Below are 21,910 nucleotides of genomic sequence, written 5' to 3'. Positions count from 1 at the left end.
ACTGTGTAGATGAGCCTCTACCAAGCTCCAGGAACCCTTGATGCTCCTTCCCAGGCACACTGTGTAGATGAGTCTCTTCCGAGCTCCAGGAACCCTTGATGCTCCTTCCCAGGCACACTGTGTAGATGAGTCTCTTCCGAGCTCCAGGACCCCTTGATGCTCCTTCCCAGGCACACTGTGTAGATGAGCCTCTACCAAGCTCCAGGACCCCTTGATGCTCCTTCCCAGGCACACTGTGTAGATGAGCCTCAACTGAGCACCATGAACCCTTGATGCTCCTTCCCAGGCACACTGTGTAGAAGAGCCTCTACCGAGCACCAGGACCCCTTGATGCTCCTACCCGGCACACTTTGTAGACGAGCCTCTACAGAGCACCACGACCCCTTGGTGCTCCTACCAAGGCACACTGTGTAGATGAGCCTTAACCAAGCCCCATGACCCCTTGGTGCTTCTTCTTAGGCACACTGTGTATATGAGCCTCCACGAAGCGCCAAAACCCCTTGGTGCTCCTACCCGGGCACACTGTGTAGATGAGCCTATACCGAGCGCCAGGCAGGACCCCTTGGTGCTCCTTCCCAGGCAGACTGTGTAGATGAGTCTCTTCCGAGGTCCAGGACCCCTTGATGCTCCTACCCAGGCACACTGTGTAGATGAGCCTCAACCGAGCACCATGACCCCTTGATGCTTCTTCTCAGGCACACTGTGTAGATGAGCCTCTTCAAAGCTCCAGGACCCCTTGGTGCTCCTACCCAGGCACACTGTGTAGATGAGACTCTACCAAGCACAATGACCCCTTGGTGCTCCTTCCCAGGCACACTGTGTAGATGAGCGTTAACCGAGCACCATGACCCCTTGGTGCTCCTTCCCAGGCACACTGTGTAGATGAGCCTACACCAAGCGCCATGACCCCTTGGTGCTCCTTCCCAGGCACACTGTGTAGATGAGCCTCTTCCAAGCTTCAGGACCTCTTGGTGCTCCTTCCCAGGCACACTGTGTAGAAGAGCTTCAGCAAAGCACCATGACCCCTTGGTGCTCCTTCCCAGGCACACTGTGTAGATGAGCCTCAACTGAGCACCATGACCCCTTGGTGCTCCTTCCCAGGCACACTGTGTAGAAGAGCCTCTACCGAGCACAATGACCCCTTGATGCTCCTACCAAGGCACATTGTGTAGATGAGCCTATACTGCGGACCAGGAACCCTTGGTGCTCCTACCCAGGCACACTGTGTAGATGAGCCTCTACCGAGCACCAGGACCCCTTGGTGCTCCTTCCCAGGGACACTGTGCTGATGAGCCTCTTCCGAGCTCCAGGAACCCTTAATGCTCCTTCCCAGGCACACTGCGTAGATGAGCCTCTACCGAGCACCAGGAACCCTTGATGCTCCTACCCAGGCACAATGTGTAGATGAGCGACTACCGTGCACCATGACCCCTTGATGCTCCTACCCAGGCACATTGTGTAGATGAGCCTCTAAAAGGGGTCATGGTGCTCCTACTCAGGCACACTGGCACCCACCTCTGCTTTGATGCATCTGAATCAATCATGAACATCTGCCATAGAGATGTTAGCAGTCCAATGGTCTTCCATCATCTTTGATTGTATCAAAAGCAGTCCCTTCTGTAGATTTTTGCCTTCATTTCTGTTGCAGCATAATTTATTAGCACCACATAACTTGTGAAAAACATACTTTATATTTGATCATATTATCCAAACAATTACTCAAAGAAACAATGTTGGCCACTGTTGGTTGAAATGATAAACCTATTCTTTCAACACTCCTCTCTACTCCATCCCCACGTGCCCAGAAATTGTCACCTGACACTTCAGCATCCATTGTAGACAGTGCCGAACAGTTACTGTGCAAGCAATTGCCCCCTGCTTCATTCCCTATTAGCAGGATTGGGTACTTAAAGTACTGTCAGAAATGCTAGAAAACTGATATAATTCTTACAAAACTTCTACCTCTATTACATCTCTGCCATAAATCCTGTATTTTGGTTTCAATCACACTAACAATAACACAATTAGTTCTCGCCAAGTAGTCTTGTAACTACCCATGCCAGATGTCATATGGCGGCAACCTCACTTTTTTTCCTGTGTGTGCTAGAGTTAACACCTATTGTAATGGTAGTAACAATCTAGCACTTGGTAGTAAGTCACATTATTCTAAGATTATTCTAATAGTTCTAATAAAAATAAAACAGACATATCGGTATACATTAATATTACTGCTGGAGTAAGAGCACGCACGTAAGTATAGCTGGTGCTTGGTGCTCTTTGTGATTTCAACATGCAGTCTCCCTCTACCCCTGGGTGCAAGGGGTGTGGCTGTTTCATGGTCACCGGAGATCCTCATGAAAACTGCACGAGGTGCAGAGGCACGGCCTGCAGCAAGGACAAGAAATGTGAAAAGTGCATCAACACATGGGAGAAGACCTTCTCCAAGATGAACAAGGCCATGACTAAGGCCAAGAGGCGCAAGGAAAAGGTGGAAAACATCATAACTGAGAAATCAGTTTCCACTCCAGTGCCTTCCTCTCCAGCCAACCCACCATCTCCTGTACTTACCATGAGTCTGATCCAGCAACTGTTCAAAGAACAGCAGGAGATGGTGAAGGGCATGCTTGAGACGAAGCTCTGAGCAACGTATAAGGAGATGGAAAAGATCAAGGAGATAGCTCTGGCAAAGAAGAATTCCCCGGTCAAGAGACCACAGAGGGGAATGCCACCATCAGATCTTCATCCACGGCTGTAGGCCCGTATATAGAAAACCAGCAAGCTGCAACGTATGGCCAGCCCAGTGACCAGCCAGACGACCATCTGGGTATAAGGCACTAGGCGTTACCCTACCATGGGACAATACCGTCTGGGAGCCGCACGGCATCCATCTACCGGCCGTCTATGGGAACCAAGCCAGCCAGCCAGCCAGCCAGCCGTTAAGACACCGTACAGCCGTCGCAGTGGCCAGCAACCCACGGCTACCCAGACCGACCAACGCCAGCCTACAGTTAGCCGACCGTCCAGCCACTCTGCTCACCATCAACCAACAGCTCCCAAGCCAGCTGCATGGTCTGAGAGGACAGCCACCGCACAGCTACCGTTACCCACAGACCACAAGCCACACAGAGGCAGATTATGAACGGAGTAGACGCGAAGAGCAATGATTATCCACCCCCCACGGGAGCTACCCAAGGCCAGTCGGAGGTGGAGACAGATTGTTTTGAGGATCAGGCTGATAACTCACCCCATCGAGACTACACCAAAGGTTATACCTTCGTAGAATTAATTGATGAACTCTACCTATTCTTCAACCGCATGTGACAGAAAATTCGCCACCCCAGATGCCGGAATCCTACATCGTCTCAACACATACATCAGACATTACCTTGGCCCAGTTATGCTGGCAAGGTTGTTGACCAGTTCACAAGATTCACAAGCTCAAGCATGATGATCGACTACCTTTACCACGTATGAAATGGAAGTTATAAAGGATGCACGAGGCCACACTTCTGGAATTTCCACGTATGGATAAAGACTTGTACAAGTTGGTACGCAATCCCGACTATAATGTCACATTATCGGCATCGAGGTTTAAGGATCTGACATCGGTCTCCAGATTCGGACCGATCAAGTCGGACTCATCCATAGCCTCCTAGACTCAATTGTAAGGACTTACTCTCCCCCAAGTCTGGACTTCTGCATAACTTCTAAGGCAACAACTTTTAGCCCAGATCAGATCCAGAGCTATGCCGAACCAAACCAAGACATTCATGATGAAACAACCTATATCAGCTACTGAATAGCTGCTAAAGCTCATGAGTCATCCCATTCACAGAAACATCCCTGGGACTATAAAACATCATCGTACAAACAGCCTCCTAAGAAGAAGTTTGTCCACTCCAGGAAGGATTCATACCAAATGAGAGGTCTTCCCAGGATTCGCCAAGCAGATTACAAGAAACGGGGATACAATCACCGTAGAAGATCGGGAGGCAGAGGCGAACTCAAGTTCTGTCTTCCTTACCACCCCCTCCGACGTTACAGACCCTTTCGACCTGGTTATGTCTATGGACTGCAATTTACACCTACCGTCTTTCAATATAATGCCGACTCCGGGCGCAGTGCGAGGGCACCTTCTGTCATACGCTGAAAATTGGAAGCAAGTTACGCCCGACCACTGAAATCTAGACGTGGTTCACGGCTACAAGCTATATTTCAGGAAACATCCTATCCTGAAGAATCACGTCGTTGGATGCAGATTTCATCAAGTAGGAGCCAAGTTAGTGTCTGCAGATCCAGCCTTCAGGAAGCTACTAAAGAAGCGAGACTAACGGAGACCAACAACACCAAGGGTTGTTATTCTCCGTTCGTCTTAGTCTCGAAGAAGAATACAACCAAGATGAGGATGATCACAGACCTAAAGACCCTCAGCAAGAGATATCTGGTACCTGCGCCAAAATTCCAGATTGAGTCCATACGGAAGTTAGGGTTGACATTGAAGAAAGGAGACTGGCTTATCAGCCTTTACCTACAAGATGCTTATCTTCACGTCCCGATACACCCATCCTTGCAGAAGTATCTATGCTTTGCAATCAATGGCTGACGCTATGAATTCCAAGTCCTACCATTCGGGATAGCAATAGCCCCTTCGCTATTCACCAGGATTACAGTGCCAGTCATCAAGTCAACGCTCATCTCCAGCTAGTTCGATTCCTGGTTACCTGGACAATTTCCAAGTGGCAGACCAAGGAAAAGATCAGCTACATAAGAACATGATATTCTTGGTCCAAACTATGACCTTCCTAGGCTTCCAAGTCAATCCAGCCAAGTCAGAGACTACTCCGGTTCAAGACATCATATACATCAGAGCAAGATTCCAGCTAGACAGGGGATATCTTAGCCACCAGAGGATCGATTCGACAAGACTATAAAGATGATTCAATCACTTTCAAGTCAACCCAGCAAGTCACTGAGACGGTGGATGTCTTTTCTAGGCAACTTAACGTCTCTACAACATATGACCATCAGAGGAAGGCTGATGCTACGTCCTCTACAGACTTGGATCAACTCTATACGATCTCACAGCCTAGAGTTCCAGACTCAGTTACCTCCCGGATTACTAAGAGACCTCCATTGGTGGAATCAAAGAGAACATGTGATGAGTGGTATCCCCCCGACCTATCCGACGCCAGAACATCATCTATTCACAGACGCGTCAGATTCGTGATGGGGAGCCCATATGGACGATCTCACAGTACAGAGATCGTGGAACACAAAAGAGAAGAACCTTCATTTCAACTGCAGGCAAATGAAGGCCATATGCTATGCCATCCTGGAATAGAGGATACATCTTCATCAAGCATCCATTCTCATAGCCACGGACAACACCACAGTAGTGGCCTATATTCAGAAGCGGGGAGGAACCAGATCCAGCTCCCTGATGATGGAGACTACACGATTGCCTTCAATTGCCTGATGGAAGCGAGACATATACTCTGGAAACTGAACATACTGACCGACAGTCTTTCTCGTTGGGGAAGAATAGTGGCAACAGAATGGACATTACATCCATAGATCTTCACCTTGATAACCAAGATATGGATAGCTCCAATATGGCCCAGCAGGGCGTGGTTCCCAAGACTACTAATACTACTAATGGAGGTATCTATCATGTTACCACTTCGTCGCGATCTGCTTTGACAACCCAAGTCCAGCATTTTCCACGACAATCTGCCCAGCCTACATCTAACTGCCTGGAAGCTATCACGCAGAAGATGCAGACATCCGGATACTATGAGCCTGCCCCAGAAGCTGTGGCAAGATCGAGGAGACCTTCATCCTCCCTTATATATGACAACAGATGAGACAAGTTTGTTCAGTCGTGAAGACGACTCAGGATTTTGACTAATGCGATATCAACCCCTATGGTAGTGGATTTCTACTTCATCTACGTCAAGACAACAAATTCCGACATTGGACGATAGAAGGTTACAGATCAGCCCTTCATTCTGTACTTCAACATAACGGATTATCCATCAGAAAAGATCCCATTCTCAACAGACTAATGTGATCCTTTCTACTAGAAGTTATTCGAACTCCTCGTATCTTCCCCAAGTGGAATCTATCTGTGGTACTATTGGCATTGTTAAACGGAACCTTACAAGCCCATGGCTAAAACTACCCTACTCTAAAAATACAAGAAAACATCTTTTCTCCTAGCCATGGCAACTGTAGCAAGAGCTTCAGAGTTACATGCCTTAGACAATTCTAGTCTTACCCATGATCAATATTGGACCTCAATAAGTCTAAGATCGCTCCCAGACTTCATAGCCAAGAATGAATCTACCACAATGGGACCGTTGGGTCATAGACACTATACAATTCCTGCATTAGGACCAACAGTGGATCACCCCGACAGATTCTTATGTCCCATCAGAGCTCTCAAGTTCTATCTCTCGGCTACAGATCCAAATAGACGCCATCGAAGGAAATTCTTCTTATCTTGTAAGACTAATTCCAACAAGGATATCACCAAGGCTACTTTAGCTGGATGGCTAAAAGCTACGGTTGCATCAAGTTCACAGGCTCAGAATTCTATGCCACAACTCGGATCATGCTCAACTCACGAAATCAGAGCCCTAGCCACGAGTCTTGCTTCATGCACAACAGTCTCAGTAGAACAAGATTTTAGCTCTCAATGGGCCTCACAAAACACCTCCACCAGCTTTTACTTGTGTGACGTACAGCCAGACTTAGAGGGCTTATATTCCTTGGTCTGGTTGTTGCAGCACAAACTATCGTCCACCAATAGTTTTACCCCTTCTATTGAAAAAAGGGGTGGGGTGTGGGGCGAGGGTCCGACACCTGCAGCATCAAAGGGTGTGTACACCCTTGATTATTCTGTCTATTAGGTGTAGGATGGATTAGAAACACCTTAAATTTGAACTATCACCATTAGACCGGAAGTGACATCATTACCGGAAGTGAGAGAATAATCGGAAGTGGCGTCAGGACCAGAAATAGCAGAACAGGGTTCATCTTACCAGGAAATTGTCCTAGAGAGACGTCATTACCAAAAGTGGAAGTGACATACCGGAAATGATGCCATAACCAGAAGTGACGTTAGAACCGGAAGTGATGCAATTGTCCGGTATTAAAGTCACAAATTCAAGTTTATTATGATCAAGATCAGGAAATATAACAGTAAATTTAGTGAAAATATCACATGTTTGACTGATTCTTGACACATTTCTGATTTTCAAGTCCTCAAGGGGAATTTCAGAGGAAATTATCTCAAGTAGGATTAGAATCAGTAGATAATAGTTTCCAGAAGAGGATTGCTGTCAATTACACAGGGAGTTACTAGAGGCAGATCCCACCGGGTCCCTCTGGTATAGTCTGGCAAAGATGTAATAGAGGTAGAAGTTTCGTAAGAATTACCGAACAACAGTTATCAATGTTAATAATTCCAAGAATACTACCTCTATTGCATGCGAACTACTCCCTCCCACCTCCCCAATTCATCTACCTCTAGTAGTATATGAGGGAAAAAAGTGATGTTGTCACCATTATATGACGTCATGGCTTGGGTAGTTACGAGACTACTTGGCTACAACTAATTGTGTGATTAACAATGAAAAGGTCGTCTGTTGAAAATCTATAAATTTTAGTTATTGTGATTGAAGCCAAAATACAGGGTTTATGGAAGATATGCAATAGAGGTAGTATTCTTAGAATTATTAATAATGATAACTCTTGTTCGATTTTGCTGTGAATCGTTAATAAAACAGATTAGAAAGATGTTTTATGAAAATACCTCATCAAAAAGGGTTGTCCTTGGCCGGGGGTGTATGATTTAAATATGCCTCAGTTCTATTTGCAATTTTACAGGAGGGATTTTCATCCAAAATAGAGGTTTGATTATTTTGACTGAGTCCAATGAAGGAAATCAGAAACATACTTTTATCCCATAATTATAATTTGAGAACCTAATGGTATATTAATGCCTCTTAATATGAATGATGTGATGAATTGGTATAATATAATGGTATTTAGTCATTTTCAAGTGATTAATGCATCAGGTCCCATGATGCATGAAGTATTGTACACGTAGAGCACAATCATGGTTGGTTACACAGAGTCGATAGTAGCAAACGTCTACCGGTGCAAGTATTTTGTAAAGGAGAGAGATAGGGGTCACTGTTGATAGGGTGTACTTCAGAGCATGCAAAGCACTTGGAATGTCAAACCAACAAGTATATGGTATAGTAAATAAATCAAAGAAGGTAAGTTCCGTATCAGTAAAGCTTCAGTAGGTAGAAAAAGAAAACTTGATAGTTTTGATAAGGGACTTATAAGACGTATGGTCTACAAGATGTACGAGCAGGAGGTGCCTCCGACATGTAAACAAATTCAGTATGAAATTAGAGAAATGACAAATGTTTCACAAACTACGCTCATCATAGCTCTGCATGAGATGGGGTTCAAATACACCGCACTTGGGGACAACAGGGGGGTGTTCAGGGAAAAGTATTCTATAATATCCATACATTCAAATTACCTGCGTACCATTCATGACCACAGATGTCTCGGATTCCAAATCATTCACCTTGATGAGACATGGGTCAACAAGAATCATTCTACTGATTACATGTGGTTACTGTCAGATAGGCATAACGCATCCATGGTCCCGTTAGGACAAGGTAAACGTGTCATTTAGTCTGGTCATTTTGGTCGAAATAAATGGCCAACCTCAAGAAAATTGCAACAGAATTAATTCATACTTTATGTTATTTGGTAGCATGTCAGCTTTCAGGGAAAAAAAGTCTACCAAAATCAACTCATGGGAATGACCTTTCTCAAGGTCACAAGATATAGGCCTATATAATTCGTATTTTCGTATTCTTGGATATTTGTAGGAAGGAAGAGATTCAAATTTATTATAGTTTTCTTTCTAATATAACTAATTTAAAGAACAATCTGGGTATACAACTTTTATTTACTTTATAAATAATATCACAGGGACAATTTAATTCATTATAATAGTTTAAGGTCAAATAGAGGACATATATGAAGAGTGGCCGAGAAGTTAAATGTTGCCATAGATTTTCAAATATTGGAATGAAGTCATACATATTATATTCAAATGTAAGATAATCACACTTCATATATCATTTTAAGAACTTAATGTACTAATTGTGGAAGAAATAACCTAAATGTGTGTATGTGTGTGTGTGTGTGTAGGGGGTGGGGGGGGGGGGGGGGACAGTCATACATAGCCATTAATAATTGTAGCCAGTGACAGTCTGAGGTAACAATGAGCAAGCCTCCAAGCCTCCGACTGAAACATTTGCTATTTTATGTTATTTGGATGCAAGTTTTGACGTTTATATAATTCCAAAGTCAATGGATGATTTTGATAAGTCAAGTGTCCTTCAATACAAGTTTTACAATTTCGTACAAGTAATACTATTTTGTCCGTAGAAACGGGTCGTTGCAGAATGTTCCTTTGATTGAGTCTGCCCGAATTGTGACTTGCGTACAAGGGGGAAATGAATATCACATGTTCCAGTATACTTGTTTTAGATTTGAAAGAAAATTATAACCAAACTATTGTCGTATTAATCCCAACTTTTATAAACTCTGATGCTTATTCACAACTACTGATAGTTGAACACTCATTCGTTTAAGTAAATATATTGGTTGCATATTTCAGAAGTTACATTTTTTGTTGTTTTATAATTCCGCACTCAGGAATATTGCAGCTATAATAATATTGCGGCCAGTAAATAATCGAGTCTGGTCCAGACAATCCAGTGATTGACATCATGAGCAGTGATCCACGCAATTGGGATCGATGACATGCATCAACCAAGTCAGCGAGTCTGACCACCCGATCCCGTCAGAAGTCGCCTTTAACGACAAGCACAGTCTCCTTTTACGGCAAATATATAAGATACTATGATGTTGTTGTGCTAGATGTAAATAATATAACGTAGCTGTAGTTTCGAAAGATAATCCAGTAATAAAACACTTACAGAACAATAATCATCTTTAATGTCAATTATATCATGTATGCTATTTCTCAAATCACTTTAATACATTGTAATTTGTATGTGTATCATGTTTGGGAGAGGCATTCAGATAAGCAAAATTTGCTTGTTTGCCAATCCCTCCACTTTATGTAAATAAATATGTTAATATCATAAAGAACTGGAACTTGGTAACGCATGGGTAGTTGGCCGACTATAGTCTATTCTGGTGAAAGGGGCCCCGGCGAAACTCATGTCAGCCGGTTATCTATTACTGTCGCTGATACGCTGAGTGAACACAGGCTATACTGACTATAGATTCATTTATTTTAGTGAGCGAATCTATTCAATTTGAGTATAAGTGTATTGAGTGTCAGCTTAATGTGGAAGGAAAGCCCGAAGTGATGCAGGTCTTCGGTGAAACCCACGAGCACGGGTATGGTGCTGACAAACCTAGAAACGTAATCGGGGCGAACCGGGATTCGAACCCACAATCATAGGTTTCTGGGGTGCCCAAGGGACGCAACTCTGCACAGCGAATCACGGCGCCTTAGACGATTGGGCCACCCGTGCCCCCGAGAGCAATCCCTAATGGAATGTCCCTAGATCTTTGTTTGGCGGTAGCGAGTACAAAGATTTGATTTTAATGAGATTGCCCCGAGGGACACCAGAAATGGGCTTCACGCATTGCACCCATATGGGGAATCGAACCCAAGCCTTCGGCGAATAAACACACAAGTGCCTCGCTGTATTCCAAACAATCTTTGGGGACAGTATTTGGTCTACTCCTGCTACAAGTTTAGTTTCAAGTCAAGAAACGGAGACTGGCCACTGGCACTGTTGTCTGAGATCATGCTGTTCCAGAATGGTAGCCGTAATTCTGAAAGAAGAAAAATATCTTACAGCATCGTGCCAAAAGAGAGTAAAGTTGTTTAAATTGTTGGATGAATTTATAAAAGACAGGAATATGGTTATCGGTCCTGTTTAACACACATTTCTCTGCTGGTGCGGCCGTAGTTACATAGCAGACAACGCTATACAATTTATGGTTGATGGGCATGTTAGAAGTATATTGGAAGCCAACTGCTATTATTTTCATCATTATCTATTACATTTTTAAATAAATGTGTATTTGTCAACTTACCATAAAATAATACGGCTCCGTTTTCGTTGTTTTTTTTCTGAATATTTTCCAAGGCACTAGCAGGATCACTACGAATTATCTCCCTTTGCGGGCTCTTCTTGATGTACGGCAGCCCGTAGATGCCTTATTGTCCTCGTTGGTTTTTATCTTTTTTGATGCAGGAATTAACCATTTTCCCGAAGGTTGATTTTGGTAGACTTTTTAATACAAACTCAAATACATTCAATTAAAAGGAAACAGTCGTTAAATATTCTGTTGCAATTTTCTTGAGGTTAAATTACAGAATGACCAGACTAATTGTGTTACATGCTGGAACCTGTGGGAAAAGACTCAGTGACAGGTGTGCCTTAGTCTTTGAAGCTAAAAAGGCTGGTGGTGATTATCATCAGGAAATGAATGAGGAGGTGTTCTTACAGTGGATGGAAGACCAGCTTCTACCGAATCTGAATAACTCAGTGTTATTGTCTTTGACCACGCCTGTTATCACAACATGTGTGAACCAGGTACAGGCATGCCAACCTTGAGCACTGTGAATGCATGGATGCAAGGTAACCTAACTTCTTGCAATGTCATATTCAAACCATCTGACAGCTTATGGACCAGATCTGACTGAACAAAACAACCATTTAATACAGGGTAGTCAAACTAGTAGAGCATCATGGTCACATCATCATACGTTCACCCATCAGACACTGTGAGCTTAATCCAATAGAGTTCATCTGGGGCAAATGCAAAGGAGGTACAGCTATGAATAGCACAAACTTCAGTCTGAAAGATGTCAAAACCATCATACATGCTTCTTTTGCAAGAATTACTCATGAAGTTTGGCAAAAGGCTGAAGATCATGTCCTTGACATTGAACATCAGTACCACAAATGTGATGGAGTTTATACTGGCCTCGTTGCCTCAGTCATCATCTCGTTGAATGACACTACCACCGATCTGGATTCTTCCTCTGACGAATCAGATATTGAGCTGTAATGATACTTCTGTGATGACAAGATACTTTGTCAGTCAGTTCTGCCAAAAGGATACCAATTGCTTGGGCGTCACATAGTATTGAAAGCACAATTTATATTTCAAAATGTGTTGTGCTAATTTTATTCTATTTTGTTTTCTACATATCGCACGTTAATATCATAAAATCAGTACATCTTGGAGCATTTTTGTATTTAAACTGAAACTATATTGCATATTCCAAAATGAAATCTCACATCACTCGTTTAATCAGTGAATCAACATTCCATGTACATTCTGTTATCCCATCATTAAGATAACTTACAATTTTCAATGGTCGTAGAACAATTTTCAAGGGTTGCAGTCTTTACAATTTCAAATGTTAACTTAATATTTTCTATCTTTATTCACCATTCACCCCTTTCGTGAAATATTTGCATTTTAATTTTTTGAGAGTCTCCCCAATGCATCGCCTGTAATTATAGTCTATTTCAAACAACTTGGTACACCACTGGTTTTGTTTGAAGTTTATCGTAATCTTCTATTGTTCTGTGGAAATTTGACATTGCTGCCAGTTATTGTTCTGTCTGCCACACACATTTTATTGACATTAGATATTGATCCTCCATGGATTTCTTTCATATGGCCCCTGGGAATACTTTTGGCATATGTCATGAAAAGGTCAAAGGTCATGAGAAAAAAAAAACACCTCACAAAACAGTTTTGTAGGTACACTTTCTCAGAAAGCCATAATGCATCCTAATTTCATTTCAGGGGTATTGTAAGCATGAATGAAGGTCAAGAAATGGTGCATCAAGTGAACACCAAGCGCCAGGGGACGTGGGCTGATAGTGATGTGGAAAAGACTCTAAAGAGCATCCTTAACTTCTGCAGACACCATGGTGGTTTGTATATGCAGCATAGTTACTTCAAATCTTTCAAGTTGGCTGTCAGAGGGTACTGTGAAGGATTACTGACATTACAGGATATCCCACATTGGACTTCTTCGTAATACCCGTTGAAATTCATTTGGCATCTCATGGCCTGCTTGTCCAGCATATATCTTCCGTTGTGTGATGTGCATCATGCTTTGTCAATCACCTGTCATAAATATCTTCTCTTCAGAAACCGCTGAATCAATGAAGCTGAATTCCATACACTTGTTCTCACCATTGATGATTCCCCAATTTGTTCCAGAGATTATAATTTGATTTTCAATATGGCTGCCACATGAGCCATATTGAAAAACTTATAATTGTTGTGAATACCCTACCTCTATAACATCATAACCATAAATTTCTGTTTATGCTGAGAACCACACTACAAATTTAAATAAATTTTCAACAGACGTCCTCTTCACTGCTAACATATCTAATAGTTGTGAGGGAAATCCTATTCCTCATCAACGCCACTGCGCATGCGCAAGGCAGGAATCATCTCACTTCTTTCCTGTGTGTCCAGATGACAACAAGGAAATTTTGATGTTGCATACATTTGTACACGTGATTGCTGTTCCACACTTACAAGCCACACTAGATCATCTCAAGCTTCACTAAAGACAAGCAGTGAGCGGTTCTACAAGCAGAGAACAGGGGTATAAGAGGGTAGAAGGCTCTTGTAAGTAAGTAGTTAGAGAACGTGTTGTGGGATGAGGACTTCATCCCAAAAACAGACGCCCCTCTGTTCAGGTTGTGGGCAACATCAAATCTCTGAATCTCATAGATCCCCTCCCTACCACGCACATCATAGGGTAGATCATGAATCACAGACATCGCATCACAGTGTGCACAGAAATACACACCAGTCACCTTCTAGCCACTTTGATAGACGAACTGACAACAAAAATCGAGCAAATCAGGATAGAATTCCCAAGCGTGCGCCATCCCATACCGTCACACAGTCCAGTTATACGGGCAGGGAAAGCGAAGTGGATGTTACGTCACAATCATACAGTTATAGAACACGTGATTCCCACTCTGCTAGCCATAGATCAGGTGACCGGGATTATTCTACCCCTAGCCAGGCGCAGCCTGAGCAGGGGGTGCGGTTCTGTTGTTAACACTGGTTCTTCATGCAATGGAGACTCTACTTCGGGGGATAATTACAAACCAAATAATTATTCCATTAAAGATATCATTGCAGAACTTTATAATCTGATGCCAGCCTTTCAACCAGATAACAAAGACAACACGGCTGCCAAACCCTTGTTAGAACGTGCTGGGTATGAAGAACCTGTCAGCATAACTGAAGAATTTCATACCCTCCCCTGTCCGTCATATATTGATGACGTCATCAATAAAACCAGAGCTCAACGGATTTCTTCAGACCCTGCTGACATTGCCTGCCCATTGGACAACGATTTAGAACTTCAGAATATCAACGCTACAACCACATTGAATCCCGTCGAACTAGCCTGTCTCATAGACATCGATCCAAGACTGCCCAAGTTCAGCACTCCCCCTACTCAGGGACCAGTCGGAAGTCGCGTTATGCAGTACGCATGCAGACAACTGAAAAGCCATCACAGACGACTCATGGCTGCTCGAAAAAGAAGTTGGAGAATGCCTAAGACAAGCAGATTGGATGATAAGCTAAGTTCTCCAGGACGCTTATCTTCCCCATCCATCCAAGTCATCGTTGAAATCTGCGCTACACAGTCAACGGTCAGAGATACCAGGTCAGGGTACTTCCATTCGGTACATCCATTGCCCCATGGTTATTCACCAGGATCACTGATCCCGTCATCAGTTTCGCCCACCTAAACTCATAAGGTTACACGGATGTATAGACGACTTCCAATCGGCCGATCAGGACAAGTCACGGATCAGATTAAATACAGTGTGCCTTATTCAGCTACTAATGCACTTAGGTTTCCTGGTTCGTCATCAAAATCAGAATTAGTACCCACACAGGACATCACCTACATAGGCACAAGGTTTCTACTCAACATGGGCATAGCAGTCCTCGAGAGGACAGATATTCAAGGGTCAAAGACAGGATATCAAGTGCACTATCAACCCATCAAATCAAGATGCTGGTAGATGTCTTGCCTTAGCACGCTCACCTCCATCCAAGATCTGACCTGCAGAGACAGACTGCAGCTATGACCCCTGCAAAACTGGATGAACACCACCAAAATCCTAGAGCTAGAAACACTAATTCAATCCCCGCCAATTCAAATCTCATAACGGCATTGGTGGCTAACTCGTCAGAACGTCATGCCCTGTATTCGACTCTCATATTCCCCCCTCCCCTCTACATCAACTCTACACAGACGCGTCCGGAGAGGGTTGGGGTGCCCATGTGAACGATATTTCAGTACAGGGAAAATGGTCCACCAAGAAAAGGTGTTACACATCAACTGCCTAGAAATGAGAGAGATATATCTAGCTCTAGAAGCATGGCTAGATTGTCTGCACCACTTTTCAGTAAAGATTGCTACAGATAACTTGACCGTGGTTGCTTACATACAGCACCAGGGTGGGCACAAAATATCAACCTTTGTTGTAGGAGGCTACACGTAGACTCAGTGAGTTGCAGGATCGAAACAAGACACATACCGGGCAAGTTGAATATCCTAGCAGATTACCTATCCCGGGAAAAAAAGATCGTACCCATGGAACGGTCACTACATCCTGAGGTATTCAAGTTGACAACCTACCTATAGGATACTCCAAACCTAGACCTATTCGCCACATGTCTCAACAACAAACTGGGGGCGGTCGGGTAGCCTAATGGTTAAAGCGTTCACTCGTCACCCCAAAGACCAGGTTAGTTTCCCCGACATGGGTACAATGTGTGAAGCCGATTTCTGGTGTCCCCCGCTGTGATACTGCTGGAATATTGCTAAAGCGGCTTAAAATCAAACTCACTCCCTGACTCACTCACTCAACAACAAATGACCAGTCTACATCAGCCCTGTACCAGACACGCTACCTCTCCAGGTAGAGGCACTTTCTATGGACTGGGAGGGAATGTTTGCTTACGCATCTCCCCCATAGGCTCTTCTAGACAGAGTTCTGAAGAAATAGAAGAGACAGACTGTGTCATAATTCTTATAGCCCCAGCATGGCCAAACAGGGCTTGGTTTCCAAGGTTACTACCACTCCTAATGGAAAAAGGTCTGAAACTCCCGATATGTCACGATTTAATGGGACAACCGAAAACGGACATATTTTACGGCCGCCTCGACAATCTCCAACTTCACGCTTGGAAGTTATCTCGCATAAAATGCAAGCCGTCGGTTTCTCTAAATCGGCTGCACAAAGAGTGGCAAGCTCATGAAGACCAGCATCGTCTGCCCTATGCAAAAACAGATGGGACAAGTTCGTCATGGACATAAAGATACCTATTGTTGTCGAATTCTTACTGTACGTCAGAAACGACAAGAAATTTCAACATGGCATTATCAAAGGCTATGGATCCGCCCTGGCATAAGTATTACAAGACGATGGCCTATCTATAGGTACCCACCCAGTACTGAATTGACTCATGAAGTCTTTTGCACTGGAAGACATTGTAACACCACGTATATTTCCAAAATAGAATCTATCTATAGTATTGTCATCATTGATGAAACCACCTTATGAGCCCATGAGTAGTGCAACATTACTATTAGTTTCCAGGAAAAACGTGTTTTTTTCTGCTAGCCATGGCCACTGCGGCTCGTGTATCAGAATTACACGCTATCTCACATGTCCACTGTAACTTATACCCAAATATGGAAATCAGTGTCGTTTAGATCACTTCCGGATTTTATTGCCAAAACCAGTCGTCGACTTTCGGCCCACTCGGAGCCAGGCAATGTACGATACCAGCCTTAAGTAAAAGTGTGGACTATCTGAAAAGATTACTTTGTCCCATAACAACCTTGAGATACCTCATTACAGATACTCAACCCCACAGAAAGCAGAGAAAACGCCTTTTATCTCTTGCAAACCCTCGTCAGAAAAGGACATAAGCAAGGGTACTTTGCAGGTGGCTCAGATCGGCGATTGTCGATAGTTCAAACTGGCACATGTCTCCACACCAAATTGGGGAAGCTGCAGGCCTCACAAGATCAGAGCTCTTGCAACAAGTCTAGCCATATAGAATACAGTCTCCATTGAACAAGTCGTAGCTAGCCGCCAGTGGAAGTCCCATAACACATTGTCAAACTTTAACTCACGAGACATACAGACCGATCTGGATGCACTGTATACACTGGGACCCTTGGTGGCAGCCCAGGTGATAGTCTCCAAGTAGCCTTGACACCCCTTCTTCTCTCGGGAACTTGGGGAGGGGGGTGTGTGTGTGTGTGTGTGTGTGTGAAGATTTCAGAATACCTCATAAACTCAGGGTAAGTTGACCTCTGTACTTAGTTTGCTATTGGATAGTGGACAAGTCAAGTGGCAACACTGAAATCATAGATCGAAAGGAAACAAGTGATATACGGTTTCTACATGATAATCTAGGATGTATGATGTACTACCACCGGAAGTGACGTCATGGAAGACCTCACGTCCGGACTAACGTCAAAATATGTTGAATATCACTATCCATAAGGGCATAACGGAAACTACGTCATAAGGTGGTATGAAATCATAGAAGACATATATCGCAAACGAGGTCATTGAATGACAACCGGAAGTGACATCACAGGTGATGTCATCACTGGAAGTGACATCATAATATGTCTAAGTATCACATTTGTGGCTAAAGATATGTATATTATATTCATAATATGACGTTTTCTTTATGTCTAGCCTTGAAGTTAGGTAGGTCATTAGACATATCCCATTTGGTCCCTTTTGTATACAATCCTTGTATTCCCACTTCACAAAAGCCAAATATCTAAGGGGTGCTAAATACCAGATACCACCGGTCCCTCTGGTGTATACTGGCTATGATGTAATAGAGGTAGGGTATTCACAAGAACTATCTAACAATAGTTATCATTGTGTATAATTCTAAGAATGCTACCTCTATTACATCAGGAATTAATCCCTCCCACCTCCCCAAATATCTGCATCTAGTTGATGAGGGTCATGGGTTGAAAGAAGTGAGGTGATTCCCGCCTTTCACATGCGCAGTGGCGTCTCTGACAAGGGATAGGGTTTCCCTCACAACTATTAGATATTTGGGCAGTGAAGAGAACGTCTGTTGAAAATTTATTTAAATTTGTAATGTGGTTCTCAGCATAAACAGGAATTTATGGCTATGATGTGTTAGAGGTAGTATTCTTAGAATTATACACAATGATAACTATTGTTAGATTTATGGCTATTACTCAGACATTTTTTTCAAAAGATAATTTGGTACATATGTAGTTAGTAGTGTGGCCAAACATGTTAGCTCCGTTTTTCACGACATTATAAATTTTTACCTTAATTTCACCTTTGAACATTGACCTTATTGAAAGATGCAGCTTCCTATGGCCATTACCAAGCCATTTTATTGAATAAATAATGAAATTTGGTATATTTGTAGTTAGTTGTGGGGCTCGACACATATGTTCCATTTTTCTTACAATATTTTACATTTTGACCTTTATTTAACCTTATTGTTACACCATGCTCTTGTATTGCCCAAACCCAATGAAGCTGAAACTTTGTACACTTGTTCCCACCAATGATGATTCCCCAGTTTGTTCAAGAGATTGGAATCTTGATTTGTAATATGGCCACCACAGCAGCCATATTGAAAAATCTGTTAATGACTGATATTCAACTATCTTTTTTTCAAAATGTAATAAAATTTGATAAATGTGTAGTTAGTAGTGGTGCTCAACGTAAATGTTCCGTTTTGTCAATATTGTGACCTTGATTTCACCTTTGCATTTTGATCACACTGATTCTCATACTTTACAAAGAAAGTGTTGTCCCAAATATAACATTTGTTACATTTGACCACTTTCTAAATGGCATTGTGTGTTCATAGCTTTCGGCCATGGGAGCCTAGCCAATTTACACTTGTCAGAGGGGTAAACAAAATACCAGATCTAGACTACAAGTTGTCGGACTTTCGTTTTTGTGGAAGCTTCGGTGACTGAGTGGTTTGGATCGCTGACTTTGTGTGCTGGCGATTAGGTGCCTCACTCTGGCAGTGTGGGTTCGAATCCTGGACGGTACTCAACCAAAAAAAGGACGAGAATCTGTACTTTACAAAGAAATAATACATTTGTTAGATTTGACCACTTTCTAAATGGCATCCTCAGAAACTACTTGACCAATGAAGGTGAAATTTCACATGCTTATTCACACAAATGATGACATTGGTTCCAGATATTCTGGACTGATTTTCAATATGATCGCCATGTAAGTTATATTAAAAAAAATGTTTAATGGCCATAACTCAAACATTTTTTATTAGAATGTAATGAAATTTGGTACATTTTGTAGTAAGTATTTGGGCTGAACATATATGTTCTGTTTTTGAACAATGTTTCAAATTGTGACCTTGAATTTTACCTTTGCACTTCAACCATAATGAAAGCTGAAACTTTTTATCTTACACTACCATATATTTTTACACTACCATATGTTTGCAAGATGGAATGAAATTTGGTACATGTGTAGCTAGTAGTATGGATAAACCTGTATGTTCAATCTTGGCCAATGTTTAATATTCTGAGCTATATTTGACCATGCCCCTAAATTCTCTTGCATGCACATGTATTTGGCTGTGTGAACTTCTGCTCTGAAATTGCCAAATTGACAAGATGAACTTGGGCTTGGGTGTTTCGCCTTAAGGTGACATCATATTTTGTTTAAATCATCAGATTTTGTTAGCTACCGAATATCAATGCTGACAGCAACTTTTGTTAATTGTCCGTCTTTCTTGACCTTTTAAACTGTTGACTACCTATGCAGGTGAGGTACATGGAGTGGCACTACTCTTTGTGTATTCAGCAGTATAAGCATGTTCATAGTGCCCAAATCCAGTCATACATCACTTTAGTAAGTAATAGTAGTACTTCAGGAAGTATAAACCCACAGACCTGACATTTTGGTCTAAACTTAGGATAGAATATATAACATTGAATTTGCTATAATCCCTGTGATGTCAATCTATTGACTCATCTGTACAAAATAATTGAACTGATTCTCTACTATATTATAGTGCCACATCAGAAGAAGAACTTGCTTGATGCAGGAGCTACACACATACGTCACTTGGAGGCACTGAAAAAGGAATTCAAGGTACAGTCATCTACAGCTCTACCTACCTAACTAAGATGAGTAAGATGTGATAACTAATCATAATTATAATAACCTTAATTGGAGAACTGAGGACTGGGTATGGATTCCATCATCTGTATAATTCCTGCAAGTGTCGGCATGTAGAAAACCAATTGTAGGAGTTCATCCAAATCGTCTCCTTATAAAATGTCTACATGGTAAAAGCCTACTGACAATCAGTTTCTGTAATGTGGATAAACGTTACAATTATACTTGAGAACATCTACTGGTCACTATTCAGCGGTACTGAATGGCCGCTGTTACAGATATGTTACAGATATGTTACAGATAGGATGTGAAGCAGATTTTGAAATTCCTTCCTCACCATTTCAATTTCATTGGGCTGTTATGCCAGACCTTAGGCTTTTGCAAATGATAATCCTCTGAAAAATAGTGTTACCATTATCATATTTTATTTGCTTTCGTAACTATTTGCTGCTCATAAATACTGCAGATGTCCTGAAGAGAGATGCCAATGATTGTTTTCTGTTGGGAATAACATTCTTCATCTCACCTAAAATGGACTATCATTAAAAATTGATATTGGTTTTGAAATGGGTTATATTTTGGAATGGTTATCCTGTCAGCCTCTGAGAGCAGTATGGCTTGCAGCCAGAGAACAGGTGTCAGCAGTAGATGAACTTGACATGGCGACAACCCGACTTCGTGTCCGCCTGCAGGATGAACCTCAGTCAGAGATCCCTCAGCCAAATGTAATAGAGAGAGGACAGGTACAACATCACGTTATCATCATGCTGTTCCTCTTGTTTCTGTATGCTGTATGAAGCATTCTAATCACTGTGTGAAGGTTATGGATGACATGCATGTTAAGCATTGATTGACGGATGTATGACATGTATGTATGACACAGACTGACGGATGTATGACTTGTATGTATGACACTGATTGACGAATGTATAACTTGTATGTATGACACTGACTGACGGATGTATGACTTGTATGTATGACACTGATTGGTGGATGTATGCCATGTATGTATGACACTGACTGACAGATGTATAAAATGTATGTATGGCACTGATAGATGTATGACATGTATGTATGCACTGATTGATGGATGTATGACATGTATGTATGACACTGATTGGTGGATGTATGACATGTATGTATGACACTGATTGGTGGATGTATGCCATGTATGTATGACACTGACTGATGGATGTATGACATGTATGTATGACACTGATTGGTGGATGACATGTATGTATGACACTGATTGATGGATGTATGACATGTATGTATGACACTGATTGGTGGATGAATGACATGTACCCGGTATGTATGACACTGATTGATAGATGTATGACATGTATGTATGACACTGATTGATGGATGTATGACATGTATGCACTTATTGGTGGATGTATGACATGTATGCACTTATTGATGGATGTATGACATGTATGTATTGCACTGATTGATGGATGTATAGCATGTATGTATGACCTTGATTGATCAATGTATGACTTATATGACTCTGATTGATGGATGTATGACATGTTTGACATGTATCTATGAAACTGATTGATGTCATGTCA

At 42.3% G+C, this 21,910-nt stretch overlaps 1 protein-coding gene across 3 annotated transcripts in view; it reads left to right on the top strand.

Moving 5' to 3' along the window:
* LOC124114713 (E3 ubiquitin-protein ligase SHPRH-like) overlaps positions 1 to 21,910 on the top strand; it is a 460,251-nt gene that overhangs the window by 360,867 nt on the left and 77,474 nt on the right. For all 3 annotated transcript variants that reach the window (XM_046475414.2, XM_046475413.2, XM_046475415.2), the window contains 3 exons: positions 12,907 to 13,037; positions 20,233 to 20,312; positions 20,939 to 21,082. In XM_046475414.2, coding sequence (XP_046331370.2) covers positions 12,907 to 13,037; positions 20,233 to 20,312; positions 20,939 to 21,082 — 355 coding nt within the window. The remainder of the gene's footprint in view (positions 1 to 12,906; positions 13,038 to 20,232; positions 20,313 to 20,938; positions 21,083 to 21,910) is intronic.

This window comes from Haliotis rufescens, unplaced genomic scaffold, assembly GCF_023055435.1.
Source record: "Haliotis rufescens isolate VD_foot unplaced genomic scaffold, xgHalRufe1.0.p SCAF_5, whole genome shotgun sequence".
NCBI classification, from domain to species: Eukaryota; Metazoa; Mollusca; class Gastropoda; order Lepetellida; family Haliotidae; genus Haliotis; species Haliotis rufescens.
The sequence above is the reverse complement of the archived record's forward strand: the minus strand, read 5'-3'. Positions and strand labels throughout refer to the sequence as shown.